At 33.1% G+C, this 25,656-nt stretch overlaps 1 protein-coding gene across 1 annotated transcript; it reads right to left on the bottom strand.

The window, feature by feature from the left end:
- Positions 1-100: 100 nt before the first annotated feature.
- LOC105066805 (phospholipid scramblase 1) lies at positions 101-22,890 on the bottom strand. The gene is given in 7 exon segments (XM_010952221.2): positions 101-197; positions 9,786-9,787; positions 10,966-11,127; positions 14,030-14,191; positions 17,068-17,288; positions 19,973-20,015; positions 21,323-22,890. Coding segments are annotated over 7 exon segments (780 nt in total). The 5' UTR covers positions 21,416-22,890.
- Positions 22,891-25,656: the final 2,766 nt, after the last annotated feature.

Below are 25,656 nucleotides of genomic sequence, written 5' to 3'. Positions count from 1 at the left end.
TAAGTTCCTAAATTTTGGGTTGGTTTATTATGCAGAAAAAAATCATACAAATAGTTTTAGTGAAACAAAACTTTATTTAGATACTCTAAGTGAAAGTTGTTTAATCTTGCTGAGGTGTGGCGAACTTTATTGCCAGTAATCTCTGGCATAATCTTTCAGGATGATTCTTATGACCAAAGTTCAAAATACATGTAGTCCTAGGATGAAAATGAAAAATAAATGTCATTAGATAGGCTTAATAATAGAAACGGGTACAGACCTTAGACATGAGAGTGCTTTTTGGGTCCTGTGTTATAATAACATGATTATAAAACATATTAAAATAGAATTCTGAGGATCAGAACTATTAGGAACTAACTTCTAAGGGCTTAACAATGATTGATTGACTACTCTTAAATACACTAAAATAATACATTTGAATATAATGGTACTTAGAGAACAGCAACTAATTCCACCTCATTTTCTCTCTTTATTTTTTCATTCATATACATTCAAAATAGAAAAATTTATGAAGAGAGAAGGGAAAATTTACCATTTCAATTCTCCCAAGGTCTGCCATTAATATTTTGGCTCAAATTACTTCCAAATACGCAACTGGTATTATAATATGCTTATATGCTGCTTTTTTTTATTCACTGCATAGTATATGCTGAATATTCATGTCATTAAAGTTCATTTATGAACATTTATTTTGAGTCTTTAACATTCTGTTTTAGAAATATCTCTTAATGTGCTTAATACATCTCATACCTTAAATTTTAGGTTTTAATTTTTTTATTTATTAGAGTGAAGTTTGCTACATAGGATATACATTTCTATTTACTAGAATACACATAATTGTTTGTATGCATCTCCTGATGTTTTTTGGAAGAAACTAATGCATATGAAAATATAAACATTAATTTTTTTGATAGATGTTTTCCATTTGTTCCCCCAAAATTGCACCTGTAGCTCATGAGTGTTTGAATCCTTAAAACTTCATCAGCATTCAGTTCATCATTCGGGGAAATAAAAGTGAAAAGGGATATTTTATTGTTTTTTTTCTTCATGTTTTTGAAATGTTGTTAATATGGTTATTGGTTATTTGTATTCCTTCTTTAATGGCTGTATAAATTAGTTTTTCATATTCTTTGTCCATTTCCATTTGGAATTTGATATTTTTTTCTCATTTAAGTAAACATTTATTAATATAAGGATATTAATTCTTGGTCATATTTGAAACATATTTTACTCTATTATTTGCTTTTGAATATTTAATGGTATGATCTGTTTTGAGGTACAGAAGTTTAAAATATTTCTAATTTAGCAATCCGTTACTGTATGATTTACTTGCTTTGAAAGTTCTTTTTCATCCAGAGACCAGGTGTGGATCTGTTTGTTCATTTATCTTTGATCAATAATTCAGTATTTCTTTCCTTATGCTTCCTTTGGGTTTGTTCTGTTCTTTTACTAACTTTTTGGAGATAGGTACTAGGTTCATTAATTTTCACTTTTCTTCTTTTCTTCAATAAGTTTTTACAGCTATACATTTCTCTTTAACATTTTTAGTTATATCCAAAATTTTTAACATGTCATATGCTAGTTATTATACAATCTGATATATTTTTAAAATTTCATTACACATTACTTTTTATCCCTGAGTTATTTACATATTTACATATGTACAAAGTATTTTAAAATGTTTCTTTATCAACTTCTGATTTAGTATTACTAGCTCAGATATCATGGTCCAGATGACACCAATTCCATGAGACTTGTTTCTTGGCCCAATAGGAGAAAAATTGGTGTTAAAAAAAAGTTTGAGAACAATGTATACTGTCTACTTGCTTGATACAAAGTTTTACATCAAGCTTGTTCATTTTGTTGTTCAAATTTAAATAACTTTACTAAGGTTCTGTCTTCTGCATCAAGTAAAAATTGAAAAGTATGCACCCACTATAATGATGAGTTTGTCACTAACCACATACCATTTTCTCTATATTGAGGTTTATATTAGGTGCACAGGAGCCTAGGATTATTGTATCTTCTTTTGAATAGAACTTTTATCATTATGTAGTTACCCTCTCTGCCTCTGTCCCTAACAGTGTTTTTTGTCTTAAAGTCTACTTTTTTACCTGGTAATAAGTTAGCTTTATTAGCTTATTTGTGGTTAGTATTTTTCTGTTAATTTTCCCCATATTTTCTTCTTTCATTTTTTTGTCATTATAGTAATTTGTCTCCTATACAGAGCCTACAGATAATTTAAAAATCAAATTGAGCAATATGTATCATTTTACTTGCAAGCTTTGACCATTTATATTTATTGTGGTAATTATAAAATATTGTATAGAATATATTTAATTGACATCTTAATATAACTGAATAGGTAGATTTATTTCTACCATTTTAATTCCTATTTCTGTTTGCCCCATTTTCTCTATGCTTTTTTCTCTTTCTTTTTCCCTCAAATGGATTTTTTATATGTTTGCTTGCTTGCTTGTGTTTTATTCTCATTTTTCTCTCTACTAGTTTGAGGTACAGTCTATTTCATTGTTTTATTGGTTGTCCATAAAACTAACATTCATATTTAACTTAACTCACCTCCTGAACAATACAAGGACATTACAACATTGTAATTCTGATCATTTTCTCACAATTTATATAATTTTTTCCCTATTATTTTAGCTTTGCTTCTTTTTGACCTCACAAATTAGACATTTGCTGTTGTCAGTGGCGCGATATCATGTACACACGAACACCGTGAGGAGAGAAGCGAAGCAGTTCTCTGTTTATTGATTCTTAGAAAAGGATTTATATAGAACATGCATGGTGCCTCACATATCATCTAAGTTATAACAATGTTAATAATTTTAAGCTATTTAGGTTCCCAGGCTCCAGGTTCCCAGGCTTCTGCAGTAAGCACAGGTTATTACATGATCAAGGACAGATTGTTTTAAAGTTTGTCATGAAACTTCATTAAGTAGGCCATCTCTTACCCAGCCGGCTGTGCCTGTCTTAGGTTGTCCTCCTCTGAGGATCTTACCCGTCATTGGCTATCCAGCCGTCCATACTGGATACATTAAATAGACCATCTCTTACCCAGCCAGCTACGTGACATTTCTCACAGTTTATCAGTTCAGCCCATGGCTTATTCTCTAGAGCCTTCAGGCGGGGGCCTACAGCTATTATTATTTTTAATTGAGGTATAATTGACATATAACATTATGTTAGTTTCAGATATACAACATAATGAGTCAATATTTGTATACACTGCAAAATGACCATTACAATAAGTCTAGTTGTCATCTGTCATCATACAAAGTTACAATTTTTTTTTCTTATAATGAGAACTTTTAATATTTACTATCTTAGAACCTTTCAAATATACAATGTTATTGACTATAGTAACCATGCTGTACATTACATCCCATGACTTATTTATTTTATAACTCGAAGTTTGTACATCTTGACCCTTAACCCATTTTGCCCATCCTCCAATCTTTTCTCTGTATCTAGTAGTTTAATTTAGTTTTGTTTGTTTTGTCTTTTAGATTCCACATATCAGTGAAATCATATGGTATTTGTCTTTCTCAGTCTGACAGATTTCACTAACTATAAAACCCTGGAGGTCCATCCATGTTGTTGCATTTGGCAAAATTCATACATTGTGACAAAAGACAAGATTTCGTACTTTTTTATGGCTGAGTAGTATTCCCGTGTGTGTGTGTGTGTGTGTGTGTGTGTGTGTGTACACAACACATCTTTCTTTTTCACTTATCCATTGATGGACAATAGATTATTTCCATAAGTTGTCTACTTTGAGGGTGCAGTATTTTCAAGTTAAATTTTTTATTTTCTAAGGGAAATACCTGGAAGTGAATTACTGGATCATATGGATGTTATATTTTTAATTTTTTGAGAAGCTCTGTACTGAATTACATAGAGGCTGCACCCGTTTACACAAGCAGTGCACAAGGTTCACTTTTCTCCATGTCCTTGCCAACACTTCTTATTTCTTGTGTTTTTGATAATAGTCATTCTAACCAATGTGAGGTGATATCTCATCAAGGTTTTGATTTGCATTCTGCTGATGATTAGTGATGTTGAGTACCTTTTCATGTGCCTGTTGGCCATCTATATGTCTTATTAGGGAAAATGTCTATTCAGATCCACTTCCCATTTTTAAATCAGAATGTTCATTTTTTAACTATGGAGTGTATGAGTTACAGTTATATTTTGGATATTAACCCCTTACTGGATGTATAATTTATAAATATCTTCTCCCATTCAGTTGGTTGCCTTTTCATTTTGTTGATGGTAACCTTGATTTTTAGTTTGATATAGTCCCACTTGTTTGTTTTTGCCTTTTATGTCTTTTCCTTAGGAGTCATATCCAAAAATCCTCACCAAGACCAATGTCAAGGAGCTTATCACCTATGTTTTCATCCAGGACTTTTATGGTTTCAGGTCTTATATTCAAGTCTTTAAAATATTTTGAGTTAATTTTTGTGCATGATCTATGATAGTAGCCTAATTTTATTCTTTTGCATGTGGCTGTCCAGTTTCCTTAACACCATTTATTGAAGAGACTGTCCTTTCCCCATTGTATATTCTTGGCTCCTTCATCATAAATTAATTGACTATATATGCATGGGCTTATTTTGGGGGTCTCTGTCCTGTTTCACTTATTGAAGGGGCTGTTTTTCTTTGTTTGTTTGTTGTTGTTGTTGTTGTTGTTGTTGTTTTTAACATTTTTTATTGACTTATAGTCATTTTACAATGTTGTGTCAAATTCCAGAGTAGAGCACAATTTTTCAGTTATACATGAACATACATATATTCATTGTCACATTTTTTTCGCTGTGAGCTACCACAAGATCCTGCATATATTTCCCTGTGCTATACAGTACAATCTTGTTTATCTATTCTGCATTTTAAAATCCCAGTCTGTCCCTTCCCACCCCCTGTCCCCCCAGCAATCCCAAGCTTGTACTCTATGTCTATGAGTCTGTTTCTGTTTTGTATTTATGTTTTTTTTTTTTTTTTTTAGATTCCTCATATGAGCGATCTCACATGGTATTTTTCTTTCTCTCTCTGGTTCACTTCACTCAGAATGACATTCTCCAGGAACATCCATGTTGCTGCAAATAGCGTTATGTTGTCGGTTTTTGTGGCTGAATAGTATTCTATCATATAAATATACCACATCTTCTTTATTTAGTCATCTGTTGATGGACATTTAGGCTGCTTTTTTATGTCAGTATCATACATACTGTTTTGATTACTGTGGCTTTTTAATATAGTTTGAAATCAAGGGGCATGATGCCTCTATCTTTGTTCTTCTTTCTCAAGATTGCTTTGGTTTTCAGGATCTGTTTTGGTTCCATAAAAATTTTAGGATTGTTTGATTTCTGTGAAAAATGTCTTAGGAATTTTGATAGGGATTGCTTTGAATGTGTAGATTTCTTCGGGAAATATGGACATTTTAACAATATTAATTCTTCCAATTCATGAGTACATAATATCTTTCCATTTATTTGTATCTTCTTTAGCTTTGTTCATGAATATCTTATAGTTTTCAGTGTACAGGTCTTTCACTTCCTTGGTAAATTTATTCTTAGTTATATTATTCTTTTTGAGTCCATTTTAAATGAGAGTCCTTTCTTAACTTTTGTCTCTGATAGTTCATTATTTGTGTATAAAAACACAACAGCTTTTTGTATATAAATTTTATACCTGTACCTTTACTGATTTAGCTTATTAGTTCTAACAGTTTTTTGGTAGAGTTCTTAAAGTTTTCTATGTATAAAATTGTGTTGTCTGCAGATAATGACAGTTTTATTCCTCCCTTTCTAACTTGAATACGTTTTATTTCTTTTTTATCATTTAATTGCTCTAGCAAGGTCTTCCAATACTCTGTTGAATGAAAGTCAGGAGAGTAAGCATCCTTGTCTTGTTCCTAATCTTAGAGGAAAAGCTTTCAGCTTTTTGCCATTGACTATGATGTTAGCTGTGGGCTTGTCATATACGGCCTTTATTATGTTGATGTGTGTTCCCTCTATTTTGTTGAGTGTTTTTAACATAAGTGGATGTTGAATTTTGTCAAAAGCCTTTCTACCTCTATTGAGATGATTATATGCTTTTATATTTCATTTTGTTAATGTGTCTCATGTGGGTAGATTTGCAGATGTTATAATTCCTTGCATCCCTGGAATTAATTCCATTTGGTCATGGTTTATTATCCTCTTAATGTATTGTTAAACTCAATGTGCTCATTTTCTGTTGAGGATATTTGTACCTGTGTTCATCAGGGATGTTGACCTGTAATTTTATTTTATTGTAGTGTTACTGTTTGGTTTTGGTATCAGGGTAATGCTGGCCTTATAAAAATGAGTTTGGAAGCATTCTCTCTCCTTCAATTTTTTGGAATAGTGTGAGAATAGGTATTAAAGCTTCTTTAAATGTTTGGTAGAATTCACCAGTGAAGCTATCCGATCCTAGACTTTTGTTTGTTTGGAGGTTTTTCATTACTGGTTTAATATCCTTACTAGTAATCGGTCTATTCAAATTTTATGTTTCTTCATGAATTTGTCTCAGAAGAGTGTATGTTTCTGGGAATTTGGTCATTTCTTCTAGGTTGTCCAATGTGTTGGCATATAATTGTTCATAGTAGTCTCTCATAATCCTTTGTATTTTTTGGTATCTGTTGTAGCTTCTGATTTATTTCTGACTTTATTTATTTGATCCTTCTTTTTTCTTGATAAGTCTAGGTAAAATTTGTCGATTTTACTTATCTTTTTGAAGAAACAGCTCTTAGTTTCATTGATCTTTTCCATTGTCTTATTAGTCTATATTTCATTTGTTATTGCTCTGATCTTATTAATTCTTTCCCTCTACTAACCTTTGGCTTTGTTTGTTCTTTTTCTATTTCTATTAGGTATAAAGTTAGATTGTTTGAGACTTTTATTTTTTGAAGTAGGCTTGTTTTGATATGAACTTCCCTCTTAGAACCAGTTTTGCTGCATATCATAGATCTTGGCATGTTGTATTTCCATTTTGATTTGTCTCAAGGTATTTTCTGGTTTCTCTTTGATTTTATGGTTGACCCATTGGTTGTTACATAATATGTTATTTGAGCTCCACATATTTGTGATTTTTTCATTTTTCTCGTAATTAATTTCTAGTATTAAATCATTGTGGTCAGAAAGATGCTTGATACAATTTCAATCTTCTGATTTATTGAGGCTTGTATTATGGCCTAACATGTGATCTAGCCCAGAGAATGTTCCATGTGCTCTTAAGAAGAAGGGTATTCTGCTGCTTTTGGATGGAATGTTCTATGTATTAAATCCATCAAGTTTAATGTGTCATTTAAAGCTGATCCTTCCTTATTGATTTTGTTTGGATGATCTATTCATTGATGTAAGTGAGGTATTAATGTATTCCTATTGTACTGCTGTCAATTTCTCCCTTTTGGTCTATTAATATTAGCTTTATATATTTAGGTTCCCCTTTGTTGAGTGCATTAATATTTACAAACGTTACATCTTCTTGTTGGATTGACTCTTTATTGTTGTGTAATTCCCATCTTTGTCTATATTACAGTGTTTAAAATTTATTTTGTCTGATATAGCTATCCCAGCTTTCTTTTGGTTTCCATTTATATGAAACATATTTTTCATCTCTTCACGTTCAGTCTGTGTGTCCTTACATCTATAGAGACTGTCTTGTAGGCAGCACATAGATGGTTCTTGTTTTCATTCATTCAGCCATTCTATGTCTTTTGATTGGAGACTTTAGTCCATTTGCATTTAAAGTCATTTTTGATAGGCATGTATTTACTGGCATTTTTGTTCATTGTTTTCTGGCTGTTTTATAGTTCTTCTCTTTTTCTCTTGTTCCCTTACCTTGTGTTTTGATGACTTTCTTTAGTATTATCACTAAATTCCTTTTTAAATTATATTTGAGTATCTATTACAGTCTTTGCTGATCTGGAAAGCTCTCTCTCTCCTTCTGTTCTTAATGATAATCTTGCCTGGTAGAATATTCTTGGTTGGAACGTTTCCTTTCAGCACTTTGAGTATAACATGCCACTTTCTTCTGGCTGACAAAATTTCTATTGAAAAATTTGCTGATAGCCTCATGGGGGTTCCCTTGTATGTAACAGGTTATATTTCTCTTGCTGCTTTTGATTCTCTCTTTAACTTTTGACATCTTAATTATAATGTATCTTGGTGTGGATCTCTTTGTGTTGCTCTTATTTGAAGTGGGTTTTTTTTTTTTTTTTTGGTGTCTTCCCTTATTCTTTCATTTATTGCATGTTTCTTCATTTTGCTTGACTCTCTATGTTTGTTTCTGTGTTAGGCAAAGGAGCTACCTCTCCCAATCCTGAAGAAATGGCCTTCTACAGGAGATGAACCATGTCCTTTGACCTTTCCTTAGCTCTTGGTTATCTCTCAAACCTTTGTGATTGTCTAAGCACCCACATTTAGTCTTCATAGGTCCTAGTTGTTGAGGCTGTTACAAGACATGTCACTGTGCAGAAGGAAGGATCTCAGTCAGTACCTAGTTTCAGGCTCACTGGGAGCCAGACTCTCAGGCAGCAGCTTCTAAGGTATACAAATATATATAGTCCTGTGGGATTGCTGTCATAAACCCAGTTGGACTCCAGATCAAGTAATTTGGAGGAATCCTCTTAGTGACGTTTGAAGAAATTCACACCCTAGATGAGTGTATAAGCTCCTTCCTGGTAGATACCAGAAAGCTGAAGCTAGGCCAAGAGAGAATGCAAAAATGGCATCTCCCTACCTATATTCCCTGGGGTCAGCTTTATAGCCTCTAGCTGTGTGACAAACTTGAAGCCTACCCCTCAAGCTGAGGCTCTGGGACCAGTAAATAGGCCTTTTTCACAGAAAGACTGGAGCTGTGTTTCAGTCTGCTGTCTATACCATGGTCTGGGGGGTGGTAGCCTTTTAAGAACTCTCTGATTGTTTCAGTCCCATGGGGCTCAGAAACAAGCACTCTTGGCTACCAGAGCCAGGTGATGAAGAGGTATCTCCATTGTGGACTGTACACACCTGTTGGCTTTGCCAGGGCTGCAGGTGAGCTTGGGGCCAGGGCATGCCTGCTGGCTTTAGCAAGGCTGCAGGCAGTGTACAACCACAGAACTAGCAAGGTAACAAGAATGCAAAAGTGGCACCATCTGTGCTGGCTGTTACAAGATAGAATGAGAGCATAAAAATGGTGCACACCAGTGTCTTCATCATCAGAGTCCCAACAGGCCCCTGCCCCTTTAGCAGTTGTTTTTAGATTAGCTAGTGAATCTTCTTTACTAGCTAATATCATTTAGTTTAGATGTTTTTCAAACTGCTGTTTGCTGTCCTAGGGTGAGTCTGTCTATGAGTCCTTTAAGACTTTGTTCCCTACAGCACTTTGAGTCTCCTGGACATAAGTCCTGTTGGCTTCCAAGCCCAGATGTTTTGCAGGCTAGTCTGTCTCTCCATTGCAGATCTCAAGGGCTGGGATGCCTGAAGGGAGGCATGAACCCCTTTCTTCTTGGGGAGAAGCTCCATATTTGTGAGATTTCTCCTGGTTGTGGGTCACTGCACCAAGTGTGGGTTTTTGGGTGAGAATACATCTCTGCCTTTCCAACCCATCTTGACGTGATCCTTACCGTATACTGTTGAAGAGCTGTTTAGCTAGTTGTCAGGTTTTTCTCAGAGGGAATTATTCCCTATGTAGCGGTAGATTTGGTATGCCCATGGTAGGAGATGAGTTCAGGCTGTTCTTATGCCACTATCTTGAACCACTTCTGACATTATTTTTAAAAGCATGTTTACATTCACAAGTATGGTTAGCATTTTATTTGCTCATGAGTATTATTGAACTTCAGATGATCCTTCTCAGATTGTGTTCCTTCTTCCTGAATTATCTCCTTTAGAAATGATCTGTGTGTGTAAAACTCTGTGTTTTTAAAAAAACTAATTTATGTATTTTTGTTTTATCCTTGAGATTTGTACTTTTGAAGAAAATAGAATTTGAGAGTTAAGATTTTTTTTTTAATCAATACTTTGAAGATATTCTACTTTCTCTGGTTTCCACTCTGTTGAGAAGTCAGTTGTCAGTCTAATTCCTTGTGGGAGATTTATTGATTCTTTTGGGTTATTTTTCTTTGTTGTTCTGCTTTTTCACTCTGGTTTATATAGATGTTAATTTTTAATAAAATTACATAGGATTGTCCTTTATGAATTTCTGGATTCACGTTTCTTTGTTCTGGAAACTTTTTAGTGATTATTTATTCTCTATCCTATCTTAATTATTTGGAACTCCTCACTTTTGTATTTCCTTATCTCTGTAGTGCATTATGAATAATTTCTTCAACTATATCTCTCAGTTCACTATTCTTTTTCTCACTTTCATTTGATCTGCTATCTACTCTGTGTATGTTTCTCTTTCTTCAAATTTTCTTAATACTACATGACTCAGCCCTGCATACCTCTCTTGCTGTTTTCTGTCATTTCATTACATTTGGAGAATGAAGGTAGTTGCTTATGTTCATTGTGCCCCTAAGATCCAATTATAATCAAGTGACATTTTTTAAAATATTTCTACATATCTATGGTTTCCAAATAACAATGCATTACTTTTGAATTAAAATGCAAAATAATGGTACTTTTAAAATGAAGTTTTAAATTATTGGAAATAACAATAAATTACATTGAATGAGCCATTATCCCCCTATTTTCAGTGACTTAGTCTTGTTTCTCATTAAGGCAAAGGATTTTAACTTTAACAATCACGTTTCCAAGACATTCTAGTTTTTATTTCCTTTGCAGTGTGAACACTAGTCCATGAAGTGATTTGGGGACTGAAGATTAGACCAAAAGCACAGATTGCAATTGATGATTTGAGGAGAAATATTGGCAAAGGTGTAGTTAAAATCTCAGAAAGTTAATGTTCAGCTAAATAGAATAAAAATAGACTCACAACGAGGAAACTTGCTCCAAGCATCAGTGCTTTTACTTTAACATCAAGATCAAATGGAAACTGGATCCCAAATTTGTCAGCATTGGTGAATAGTTCCCTCATAAATCCAGCCCACTGTTTTGAAATCTTACCAATTACTATTTCTTCATCCAGGGACAATAACTAAAATAAAAAATATATATATAGTCTTAGATAAAATCTCTGAAATAAAAAGAATAGGTATTCCTATATCAGTTTTAGTAATTAAATATGACCTATATGAGTAATAATCAAGCAAGCTGTAATATAACTATGGTTGTACCCTACAATAAAAAGAATAAGCAATATGGACACATAATAGCCTATAAAAACATCTACAGACAATTTCTATATAAAAAGAGATTTTCAAATTGATTATATACAACTGATTTTATGTATGTGTTTGTATACATACACATATAATATATAATCTTTATATATAATGCACATTATATATACAATTATGTTAATACATATAATTTGGAGAATTGATTTAATTGCAAAATGAAAACCACTAGCTGTTCAGCTAGTTAACTCTTTTCTAAGAGATACTAATTTTCTGAATTGCTCTATCTTTTCCTCATCCGCTTTTCTCCTGCACTTATCTAGACTCCTCAGGGCATCACTTCTCATACAAAATATTCATTTCTCAACATTGGAGATACTCATGCGAACATAACAATAAATCTGTGATAAATCCTACTACTTGTCTGGTAGTGAATGCCAGATGAAAAGGTAGGGTGCTATGATGCAGCATAATAGGGAGATGATAGGCAGACTGAAAGAATCCGGGGGATGGTTTTAGAGAAAGCCTCTTAGGCAAAGTACCATTTAAACTGAGACTTGGCGGATCAATGGAAATTAGTGACAGAGAACTAGGAAAAGTGAGAGCCTCCTAGAGAAAGTCAACTACATGTGAAAATGCTCTGAATTAGGAAGTGAAATGAGTGAGGAGGGTAGTGATAGAAAATGAGTGAGAAGAGAGAGGTTTACAGGGCTAGGTCTTCCATAGCCTTGTAAGTAATGTTAAGGAATTTGGGGAAAGAAAACTATGGAAAAGTTTTATATAACTATGTCAAAACTTCCCCAGTTTTTTCACAACTCTGAACACATCATTCCCCCTTATTCTTGGCAAACAGCTTATATTTTACATTGAAGAAAAAATCGAGGCAGCTGGACAGAAACTTACGAAAACCCTAGACACCAGCCTAGAAAGTTGTTGTATCTGTACCAACACCCCCTGCTTCCTTCATGGTATGATGAATGGGACATCTCTATGCCTGTTCAAGGCCAGTTCCATACAGCCTTGGGTCTCATACCAAATAAGAGACAGTGTTCATCAGATTTTCAATTTCTGCCGTTTCTCCACACTTTTCCTCCAATTTGGCTTCTTTCTTTTAAAATCAAAATATGCTAAGGACATACCTTTCATGAAGATACCTTCCTGTTCACCCTGTGCCCCCATCCAGCCAGGATCAGGATTATTGTAAGGCAGGGAGACAAGTCATACAAGTGCTTAGTGAGTTTTGGTCTTAACTAAAATTTTTGGTATTTGTTTATAACAGATTGTTTTGCATTAATTTTGATGTTTAAAACATGTCATTTATCTTAATTACTAGGTTTTTGATACCCCTTTAAATTTTGTACCTGAGATCAATGTTTTATTTGCCTCGCTGTGGTCCTGTCCTATTACTAGGAAGTCCTTGGCTTCTGCCCTCTTTTTCATAGCCAAAAGTATTAAAAGGTTTGTCCACATTCATGCACAAGATGACTTTCTCACAGAACCATTTGCCTCCCTTTCTTGCTCCTCACTCTTGGAGATTACCCACAAGTGCCAGCTCTAAAATGGCTTTGCTTCGAAATTAGAAGAAATAGGAAGTATTTTATATACCTTAGAGAAAGTTCTCAAAATACTAGAATAAAATAGAATTTATTGTATTACAATGTGAGATATAAACCAATGATATTATTAAAAAATGAGCCAAGGTAGCTTTGGCTTCCAGAATTCTATGCATAGACTACTCTGTTGCATTGGTTTCCAACTTGAAATAGAGAAGAGTCCTGTGTGCGCACTTTGTTAAATTTTTCTAAGCTAAACTTACTATTGTTATTATTAGAGTATGTTTTACTTAATCAGTACGTGCAAATGCTAATCAGAATTAGTATCACTAAACTGAATTGACATACTCTAGAGGAGGAAAAAAAAAGCAGGTAGTATTTTACCTAGGTTGTGTCCAAATTCCTGACTAGATATTAAAGATATTAAAACAAGCAAACATGTCCTTGATGAATACTGAAAGGCAGTACTTTTTTTCAAATTGAATATTTTATTAAACCAAGACAGTATTCTCTGTTGTTTAGGAATCTCCAGATTTAACCAAGTGTACTGGACTATCTAGCTTTATTAACTGTATTCAGTATATTTAGTAGTTCACTTTCAAAATTATTATCTGAATTTTGGACATAATCTGAGAAATAAATCAGTAAGCATATAAAAATGTAATAAAATTGTATCATACCAGTTTTAGAATTTTATAAAAATTAGCATTAATGTATTATCTATAATTAATGCTGAATTGTCATTGTCCATTGCAATAATGCTTAATTTTCTGTTTCAATATTCTACGAAATATTAAATACAAAACTTGTTGTTTGATAACTATATAGTTAACACTTTATAAAAACCTTTTCTGGAGGGGAGGGAGGTAATTAGGTTGATTAATTGATTGACTGAGGTACTGGGGATTGAACCCAGGACCTCATGCATGCTAAGCACACACTCTACCACTGAGCTATATCCTCCCCCTGATAACTGTATACTTAAAATATAGCTTATAAAGGTGCCTTACAAGCTGCACAAACTGTAGAGTTTAAGAAAAGAAACTATGAATTAGATATTCAATTAAAAATAGGCAAATAGTTCTAGCAATAACATGATAATGTTTTTGTTTTCTTTTAATCACATTTATTAATTATTTTACTAGAAAATTATCAAGCTATTAACTAATTTGAACATGATAATCTTAAAACATAATGAATTACTCACATTAAAATTTTGTTCTTTGAGACAGCTAGAAAGCACACATGGCCCTCTGATTTTCATTACATCCTCCTTTTTTTCATTTTATATTTTAAACATTGGCAAAAATGGGTGATAGTATTGATAAACATATCCAATTATTTCTCCTGGAGGAGCCTCAACTTTTAGCTATAAAATATTGAAAAATAGAACATTGATCAAATGAGATAAGTTTGATTTGTAAGTTACACTGTATTTACTTACATGCTACCTTTTAACTTTTTTTAAACATTTTTTATTGATTTATAATCATTTTACAATGTTGTGACCTTTTAACTTTTTGTATATATGAACAGAACTTTCTGACTTTAAGGCGTGCCCTATATTTGGGAATTGACTGGAAGTCTGAAACCCAGGATTTAGATGTTGAAACCCCTGAATTGAGATCTGTTGCCGCTGCTCACCAACAACATGAAATGTGGATAAGTCACTTACCTCTCTGAAATTAATTTTTCCATTTGTAAAAGAAGGCAAGAACACTCCCTTACACCATACACAAAAATCAACTCAAAATGGATCAAAGACTTAAACATAAGACAAGATACAATAAACCTCCTAGAAGAAAATATAGGCAAAACATTATCTGAAATACATATCAAAAATGTTCTCCTAGAACAGTCTACTCAAGCTATAGAAATAAAAGCAAGAATCAACAAATGGGACCCAATGAAACTTACAAGCTTCTGCACAGCAAAGGAAACCAGAAGTAAAACAAAAAGACAACCTACGGAATGGGAGAAAATTTTTGCAAATGAAACCACAAAGGCTTGATCTCCAGAATATATAAGCAGCTCATATGACTTAATAAGAAACAACCAAACAACCCAATCCAAAAATGGGCAAAAGACCTAAACAAGCAATTCTCCAAGGAAGAAATACAAATGATCAAAAGGCACATGAAAAAATGCTCAATATCACTAATTATCAGAGAAATGCAAATCAAAACTACAATGAGGTATCATCTCACACCAGTCAGAATGGCCATCATTCAAAAATCCATAAATGACAAATTCTAGAGAGGCTGTGGAGAAAGGGGAACCCTCCTACACTGCTGGTGGGAATGCAGTTTGGTGCACCCACTGTGGAAAACAGTATGGAGATTCCTCAAAAGACTAGGAATAGACTTATCATATGACTGAGGAATCCCACTCCTGGGCATATATCCAGAAGGAACCCTACTTCAGGATGACACCTGCACCCCAATGTTCATAGCAGCACTATTTACAATAGCCAAGACGTGGAGACAGCCTAAATGTCCATCAATGGATGACTGGATAAAGAAGAGGTGGTATATTTATACAATGGAATACTACTCAGCCATAAAAACCGACAACATAACGCCATTTGCAGCAACATGGATGCACCTGGAGAATGTCATTCTAAGTGAAGTAAGCCAGAAAGAGAAAGAAAAATACCATATGAGATCGCTCATATGTGGAATCTAAAAAAAAAAAAAAAAGCATAAATACAAAACAGAAACAGACTCATAGACATAGAATACAAACTTGTAGTTGCCAAGGGGGCAGGGGGTGGGAAGAGATAGACTGGGATTTCAAAATTGTAGAATAGATAAACAAGATTATACTGTATAGCACAGAGAAATATATACAAGATCTTATGGTAGCTCACAGAGGAAAAAAGGTGACAATGAATATATATATGTTCATGTATAACTGAAAAATTGTGCTCTACACTGGAATTTAATACATTATAAAATGATTATAAATCAATAAAAAATGTTAAAAAAAATGTAAGTGTGTATGCATATATATTAGTGGGTACGTGTGCAAAGAAAGGGCCTATGCCGAATTGTTAGCAGTGGCTGTCTCCAGATGGTGGCCAGACACACAGCACTTTTTTTCCGTGTTGTTCTGTTTTCCAAGGGTCTTAACACTGAATATGCATTACTTTTGTAATTAGAAACAAAGTTATTAAAAGAATGTTTGAAAAAATGAGGGCAGTTAGAATAGTAATTAATAAACTATTCTCTGGGGGCTTATGCGGATCACTTTTTAAGATTTCCATGCCCAAGAGATATGCCTTAAAAACTCCAGTTACACCAAAAACTATTTATTATCTAAAATGTGAATTCGTTAAAATTCTTTATGTTCATTGTGATTTGAAGCCCAGTTCATCAGAACTGATAGAGACTGGTTGAATAAATTATGGTATATCATCCATACAATGGGTTATTATGCAGCCATTTATGAGAATGAAGAAGCTCTGTTCATACTTATACAATCTACAAGCCATGTTATGTGTTAAAAAATTGTAAAAGAATGTTCACCATTTGTGTTTAAAACACACCCCCCCACACACATATATAGCACACATATAGCACAAATATACATCTGTTACATAAATATTCATAGAATATTTCTGGAAGAATACCTAACTCATAATAGCAATTGCCTCTGAAGAAGAATACAGCAGCAGACTCAGGAGATGAGGGTTTGAGAGACATTGTTTCCCTGAATATACTTCTGTTAGCTAGCTTGCTCTTTTTCTTCCTTTCCTTCCCTTCCTCCCTTCCCCTCCTGCCTTCCCTTCCTTTCCTTTCCTCCCTGCCCTTCCTTTCCTTCCTTCCACTTTTATATATAAGGGCTTATATTCAGACTATCTAAAAATTCTTATAACTTAACAGGACAAATAGATTCATTTAAAAATGTGCAACAGATTTAAACACTACATAAAAGATATTCAATATCTAACAAGCAGGGAAATGCAAATAAAAATCACAATAATATTTTAGAGTAAAAAAGTTCTAAAACTCTCAATTTCTTGTGACTTTCATTGCCTTAAAAATATTTACAGTTATATGCATGATTTTTATCCTGCAGGTATGAGGTATGAATATATGATTCTCTCTCTGACATACTTCATTCCGGACAATCCTTTGTAGCCAAACCTAATGTTTTAATTTTAGCATACTGCCCAGGGTTGATGCTTTTCTGAAGGAACTCAAATACATTCTAAATCACATGGTAGAAATAATATGTACTGACCTTTTGTAGGCAGCAGTTACTCCAGCAACAGCTCCATCTTAGAGCTTTATGCATAGTGATGACATCACAGCCTCTGTTATCATAAATTGTCATGGTAAAAGGCCTTGAAGGTCCACAGAAATGTCTGAGGAAACAGTTGCTTTTCTCTTCTGCAAAGTAAATTCTCTGTCCTTGATTGTCCATGACATCATATGTTTTGTTAGTTTCAAAATGGCTAAGGACTAAAGAATGAAACAATATGGTGATTTATTAATGCCAAAGGGACTTGTATAAATTGCATATCAAATTATGTTCAAATGTGAATAAGATGAGTAAGTTATGTAAGAAACCGCTTGGCTTTAAGTGGTTCTTCATTAGTATCCATATTTTCTCACACAGAAAAATAGAAGTGATGCTAGCTACTCTTTGGTTCTTTTTACTGCTAAAATTCCATGCATAGCTTTTTTGTGTCATTTTGAATTTCAGAGAAATTAACCTGTTACCATTATGTTTTGAGTTATTTTAAATTTTACTCCTCTTCATCTTTTCCTTCCTACAGGATGTGAAAATGACTTTCTTGGGTTTTCAGTCTGTCTAATAGAAACCAATAAAAAATATTTTACCTATGCTAAATTAACAGAGATAGCAGTCTCAAATATTAACCACATAAGACAGATTCAAATTCACCTCTTTTGCAGGCAAATGGAAGTATTAACTTTTGTCCTAATAACTTTACTTCTGTGATTATGCAAATAAAACAATCCTAATTTTTTTAAAAAGTGCTTTCTGCACCAAACATTAACTACTGCACTACTTAGAAAAGAAAAAAATAAAACAGAAGAAAAGTAAATATCCAGAAACAGAAGGCAATGTGTAGTATCCTCTCTTGAGGATTATTGTGTAGCTATTTAAAATGTTGGGTTTCAGGATAAAAAAAATTAAGTGGATAAATATAAAAAATTAGATGGACAGTGATTAAACATTATTTTAAAGACCTCATCAAAGAAATATTTTTAAAAGCCTTCAGAAGAAACTTACCAGTTACATATGGATGACTTTTTCCTCCTAAGTTTTCTTAATTTCAAATGTACTTTAGTGAGTATATGTTTATTTTGATATACATATGTTGCTCTGATATGCATATAACATTATGTTTTACTGTTAACCTTTGAAACAGAATTTAGTCACAGAATTAGTTATAGAATTTCGTCACTTTTTAATGGTTTTTGGGCATATAAACATATGTTTTCTTATTGTACCAGCATATTTGATAGGTATTCATTCTGATTTAACATTCAAAGTTAAATCATGATTCAAGATTTATGAAAAAATTTCTGGCTGCCTTTTAGATTTAATTTCTTTTATGATTAAGAATTACATATATATGGCACAAATTTTAAAATGCAAAGGAGAGTATAAAATTAAAAATAATTCTTCCTCCCAGGCCTATTTTATTTCTTCTTCTTTCTCCAATTTCATATGCATCCTTCTAGAGATATCTCAAACATATGCAAAACCTAAATGTATTTTACACACACACACACACACACACACACACACACACACACACACACACACATACACATGCTACTATATGCACTAACTTTGTAATTGCTTTTAACAGTTAGCAATATACCTTGGAGATATTCCTGACAATTCTGTAGAGCTGTCTCAGTCTTTTAAATAACTGCCCAGTGTTAAATCATGTGAAAGTGTCATTTAGAGCAGCAGTTCAGAAATTTGAGCCTTCATCAGAACCATCTGGATGGCTTGAGAAAGCACAGACTGCTGAGCCCCGCCTCTGGATTCTGTGATTTAGGGGGTCTGTGATAAAGCCTGGGAATTTGATAGCTCTAATACGTTCCATATGATGTTGGTGGTGCTGGCCCAGTGACCATGCTCTGAGCATCACTAGTTTGCAGAACTAGTTCCCTGTAGTATAGCTGGTTAGATTTTTCTAAATGTTTTTGCTATTTTTATCATAATTGAAATTGCAAGTTACTGTGACTGTTTATGTCCTGTGAGTCCCCACAATTGGTTCCTACCTCTCTCATGACTTTTATTACTTCATACCGTGTATTTTATTTAAGTACAGCCACTCTCACATTTTAGGGCAAGCCCTTCAGGGCAAGGCCAGGTCAGACTCTTCTTTGATACTTTCAAAATGGCTTGTTCATTATAGGTACTCAATGGGAATTCTGGAATAAATGGTCTTTCATAAAATAAAGCATTTAGTGTAAGCTAGCAAGAAAAATTCTCCCAAAGCACTCATTTATAATATGTCTATATTGGAATGCTTTTATTAATTAAACAAAACCATGAATGCCTATTTTAGTCTTAGATTCTCTAATGTCAGTAAGAAAGGTCGTCGATGGTGATACTATTTTTTTTTAATGACAGTCAATTTCATTTTATTTACATGTACTGCAGCTTCATCTAAATGAAATAAATATTTGTTCTAAGTGGAGGAAATAAACGAAAACAGTTGAATTCTAAAGGGCAGTTTAATTTCTCAGACTAAGGAGTGGAATTAGGAATTGGGCCGCCCAGAAATTTACCTGCATTCTGCTTCTACTAGCAGAATTCCAGAGAAATCTGGAATCATTGCTTCTCTGAAATACCAGTATTTGAGGAATTCAGGATAGGCAGACTCTTTCAGGAAACAGACCTACTGCTTAGCAAGACTTAAAACACAGACCAGAATTTTCAGGTGTAATCTGGAGCCGTATCTTTCTCTTGTCTCATGAGAAGACTACTATCACATTCACCTTTTCATCATCTAAAGACCTTCTATTTATTCTCTTCATATTTCAAAGTTTAGTTTTCCTTAGACATAAGAAGTGCTTTAATTAATAGGGGTTGGCTGAACTACAGCAAAACAAGTTACATATTTGAGAATTAACATATCAGTGCATTTGGTACGTACCTTCCAGCAGATCAAAACGCTGACACACTAGTAACTGATTAACCTATTACAGCAGAAAATAAACATAGGTGGTATGAAGTAATCAAACTAAATTTAAAGCACATAATAATACAAATATACATTAATACTTACAATTAGGTTATTTACAGTAATTGATTCATTATCAACATCTCTTATTTTTTTCTGTCAAATATCATACATTATACCAGTCTAGGTGTGACATTTTAACATTTGTACTATAGAAAAAGGAAATGAAAAAATCTTAGATAGTCTATAATGTGTATTCTCTTTGCCCTGTTGTTTATGTATTCAGTATTTTGGTTCAGAAAAAATTTTAAAGACTTTTATTAAAGATATCTTTGAAATTGAGAGAGAAATATCTATACTGTAATTTGAAGTAAAAATTTTAATGTAGTTTTTACCCACATTCAAAAATGTCTTGTTAGATTTATGTTAATATTAGTTTATAGTTTATAATTAAGCATTGAAAATGTAAAAAATCTTTTTAAGAAGGAACATGCATACCTTTTCATTTTTAAAGAATTAAAAAATAAGATGTGGCCAACGAATTGTAATGTGAAATATCAAAGTTAATTAGTTATTCAGAGATAGCACTACAGGAAAATTAAATCAGAATTGATAGCATAAACAAAATAGCAATTCAGTGTCATTAAATTTGCTAGAGAATGGAGATGTTTTCCTAATATTAGTGTTCATATTTGCGTACCAGGCGTCTAATACCTAATCAGTTAGATAAACTGAAGAGTCTTGAAGTCATTTTTACTTACATTCTCAGAATCCAATTTCCTATTTTAAAAAGTAGGTATTTATTTTTAAATGGGTTTCCCATAAAACCCATTTGTAAATAACAATGTTACATTGTAGTTGGCCCTTGAACAACATGGGTTTGAACTGCTCAGGTCTACTTATAAATGCATTTTTTTGAGTAAATTTACAGTCAGCACTCCATACCCCTGTGTCTGCATCCGCACACTCAGCCAGCCTCTGACGATGTGCCGTGTTCATGATCTGCAGTCGGTTGAGCCTGCGGTTCACAACTGCAGATCTGAAGGGCCGACTCCGGGACTTGGGCACCTCCAGTTTTGGTATCTTCTGGGCTAGTCCTGAAACCAGTCCTCCAGTGGATACTGAGGGGTTACTGTATTTAACTTGTGAATTTACTATCTCAATCAAAAATTAAAATTAAATAAAATGTAGAATTCTTAATGTTAACAGGTATAGTATTTTAGTCTATAGTGAAAATATTTTCTAATAACACAAATTATATTTTTAATCCATCTAAATTCATAGTATTATCCATCAGCTAAATTAAGAAACACATTATCATACCTGAGTTAAATATTCCAGTCCAGGTGGACAGTTGAGTATTGACCCTGGTGTTTGCATCCATTGTATCGTAGGTTGTAAATCACAAAAAGCCATAATCTAGATTACCGAATGCTTGAGACTGTGACAGATTGAAGAGATTTCCCCTTTTATCTTTAAAATCTAACAATACAGAAACATTAATCTAGTCAGAGACAGAAGTCAACTTCCAAGTTTAGTTTTTCTTCATTTAATGATAAACATTAAATTAAATGGTAAACATCATCCATACTTAATTTTTAAAATTGTTTTCAACTGAAATATTTATGGTTTTATTTATAGAGTCTCTCAACAAAAGCCAAAAAAGGAACCTCAGTAATACAAGAAATCCCAGTTAGTACCAATGTAATGAATTTAGTGTAAATTATTACACACATTCCTGTGTGATCTTGGTCTATTTAAATACAATTAAACCTTTAGGTTCAGAATCATTTGACAGTGATTGGATGAACATTTCTTCTCCAATGTTGAAGGACATGTTATGGTGGACATGAATTTTAAAATGAGGTTTGGGGAGCTATTTCTCTCTAGTGCCATGATTCTAGCAAACTTATAACAAATATATATGGAGTCAAAACTTTCTTGTTGGCCCTGATTAAAGTCTCATTATTCTCTGTATTTTCCTCAGCTTGCATCAGGATTACATTTATGGAATAAATTTACAAGCCCATGCTTCCAGCTCAGAGTATAAGAAGATGATTCTAACAGTGACTATAAACACATTGAAAGTATTACAGAATTTATTTATATTGTTTTGGGGCCAATATTCTAAGTTTTACTCTCATTCAGGTACATTAAAAGAAGCAAACAAATAAGACATCACAACATTAGCATAAGAGATGAATATCAATGTTGATAAGAGAAAGGTGTATTTTGGAAAAATATTTACCACTTAAAACAAGAGTGAGTTTTAAATAATAGATTATATTCCAAAGAATTAAGAATTAAGCTATGAAATGAGAGTTGAGGTAAAGAGAAGAACAGATCCTACAAAGGAAAGGAAAATGCAAACTTAAGAAGTATTTTCCTTCCTTCCTTCCTTCCTTTTTTATTCTTTTTCTTTTTCTTTTTTCTCTTTTCTCTTTTCCCTTTCTCTCTCTCTCTCTCCCCCACCCCCCTCTCTCTGCTTAATTGGGTCATATGGTAACTATATGTTTAAATTTGGAGGAAACTACAACATATTCTCCAGAGTGGCTAGTCCATTTTACATTCCTACTAGCAAAGTAAGAGAGTTCTAATTTCTCTGCATCCTTTCCAACACTTGTTATATTGTCTGTCTTTTTAATTACAGCCATCCTAGTGGGTGTGAAGTTGTATCTCCTTGTGACTTTCGTTTACATTATCCTAATGATTAATGTTCATGAGCAACCTTTCATGTGTTATTGCCACTCGTGTATCTTCTTTAGAGAACTCTTCAAATTCTTGTGCATTTTTTGCTTATGTAATTGGCATTTTTATTGTTGAATTGTGAGAGTTTTATACATTTTGGATTAAATAAATCCCATTATAAGATACAAGACTTGCAAGTATTTTTTTCCATTCTGTGAGTTGTCTTTTCACTTTCTTGATGGTGTCCTCTAGAGCACAGAAGTTTAAAATTTTGATGTAGTCCAATTTATCAACTTATCTATTTTCTAATAGTGCTAATGTTTTAGCTCTTACATTTGGGTCTTTCATCCCTTTAGAGTTAAATTTTGTGTCTACTGTGAGGTAGGAGTCCAGCTTTATTCTTGTACATAAGAATATCTAGTGGTTCCAGAACTATTTGCTGAACAGACTATCTTTCGCCATTGAATTATTTTGCCATCCTTGTTGAAAGTCAGTTGGCTGTAAACATAAGGGTGTATTTCTGGATTCTCACTCTGTTCCATCAATGTATATATCTATTTTATGTCAGTACTGCAATGTCTTAATTACTGTAGTTTGCAGGAAGTTTAGAAATGTAGAAGAATAAGTCCTCCAAATTTGTTCCTTTTCAAGATTGCTTTGGGTATTCTGCATCCCTTGAGTTTCCACATAAATTTTAGGGTTACTTTGTCAGTTTCTACAAAAAAGCTACTTGTGATTCGGAGATTCATTGAATCTGTAGGTTGTATTAGGGAATAGTGCAATCTTAACAATATTAAGACTTTTGATCCATAAACATTAGATGTATTTCCATTTGTTTAGATCTTCTTTCATTTCTTTCAATACTATTTTCTGATTTTCAGCACTTAGCACATCTTTAAAACTTTGTTCCTAAGTATCTTAATGTTTTGATGCTATTGTAAATAAAATTGCTTTCTTATTTTTATTTTAGGACAGTTCACTGCATGTTTATAGAAATAAAATTGATTTGGTTCAATGATCTTAAATATTGCAACCTTACTGAACTTATTTTTTTTCATTCTAATTGTGTCTTAGTGAAGCTCCTAGGAATTTCTGTGCAAGATCATGCCATCTACAAATAGAAAATCTTTTACTTCTTTTATTTCATTTTTTTATTTAGTTCATCAGACTAGAACCTCTAGTATGATGTTAAGTAGAAGTGGAAGGAACATCTGTGCTTTGTTACTGAATTTATGTAAAAAGCATTCAGTCTTTAATCATTTAGTATGATGTTAGCTGTGGGTTTTGTTTTGTTTTGTTTTTGACAGATGCTGTTTACTAGGTTGAGGAATTTCCCTTCTATTCTTAGTTCTTTCATAATTTTTTTTGTCACAAATGTGTGTTTGATTCTTTTCCAAGTGCTTTTTTTTGTGTCTATTGAGATGATCATTTAGCTTTTGTATTTTATTCTATTTATATGTTGTATTATATTAACTGATTTTCAGATTTCAAATCAACCTTACATTCCTGGGATAAATCTTACTTGGTATACAATTCTTTTTATATCTTGCTGGGTTTGGTTTGCTCATACTTTCTTGAGGATTTGTGTCTAAATTAATAAGAAATTTTAATTTGTAGCTTTCTTGTAATGTCTTTGTGTAGTTTTATTATTAAAGTAATACTGGCCTCAATAATAATTTGGAAAATGTAATTCTTCTTGCATTTTTTGGAAGAGTTTGTGAATAATTTGTATTAATTCTTTAAATATTTGGTAGAATTCACCAAGTAAGTCGTCTGGGCCTGGACTTAATTTGTGCACACCCTCAACTTTTTGCTTAGAAATCTCCTCAGCTAAATATACAATTAATTGCTTACAAATTCTTCTTTTCAAATATCTCCAGGACACAATTCAGCTAATCATTCTGTCACTGTATAATGAAGATGCCTTTTCTTCAGGTTTGCAGTAAGACTTTTGTCATTTCCTTCTGAACCCTTACCACCAGTGTTTTTCATGTACTTATTTCTACCAATAGTCTGTGATGGTTTAGGTGTTCGCAAAAGTCAATTTTCACTGTCGTGCTCCTCACTTCTTTCCGAGCTCTCATCATCAGCATCTTAAATAACCATATTTCTACTAACAATCTTCTGGTAACCCAGAAATTTTCTGTTATGCTTTTCAAAACTCTTCTAGTTCCCCATCCATTATTCAATTACAAATTTATTTCCACACTTTGGGGTATTTTTGATAGCAGCACCCAACTTTCAGTTACCAAAATCTGTGTTAATTTTCTATTGCTACTCTAACAGATTACCACAAACTTAGTGGCATAAAAACACACATTTATTATATTGCAGTTATGAAATTCAGAAGTGTACAATGGATCAGCAGGGCCATATTCTTTTTAAAGACTGTAAGGAAGAATGTGTTTCTTTGCCTTTCCTAGCTTCTAGAAGCTGCCTGCATTCCTTGGTTGTGTCCCCCTCCCTCTGTCTTCCAAGTCAGCAGTGTAACATCTCCTTTCCTCTTTGACTTCCTCCCTCTTATAAAAACCCATATGATTTGATCAGATCCACACAGATAATACAGGATAATCTGCTCATCTCCAGATCCTTAATTTCATCATATCTGCAAAAGACATTTTACAATGTGAGATAACACAGTCACAGGTTTTGAGGATTATGATGTGCACATGTTTGTGTGTCATTATTTGTCAATCACATGTCAATCATGGGTACTATGATTGCAAGGCTGTTGGTTTTCAAGGATTCTGTGGAGCTGGGGAGATGGAAATAGAGCAAATTGAAATGCCACAAAACTGCCTGCTCTTACTGAGATTTTTTCCATTTTTTATTGAATACATTCTCCTCAAACTGTTTCAAGTTTTGGGGTAATTTTCAGAATTCTGAAAAAGTTGATTTTGACTTTTTTTAAAACGAGTGTTTTAATTGCTTTTATTGAGGCACAAATATTCAGAGACACTTACTCTGAG

This window comes from Camelus bactrianus, chromosome 1 (genome assembly GCF_048773025.1).
Source record: "Camelus bactrianus isolate YW-2024 breed Bactrian camel chromosome 1, ASM4877302v1, whole genome shotgun sequence".
Taxonomy (NCBI): Eukaryota; Metazoa; Chordata; class Mammalia; order Artiodactyla; family Camelidae; genus Camelus; species Camelus bactrianus.
The sequence above is the reverse complement of the archived record's forward strand: the minus strand, read 5'-3'. Positions and strand labels throughout refer to the sequence as shown.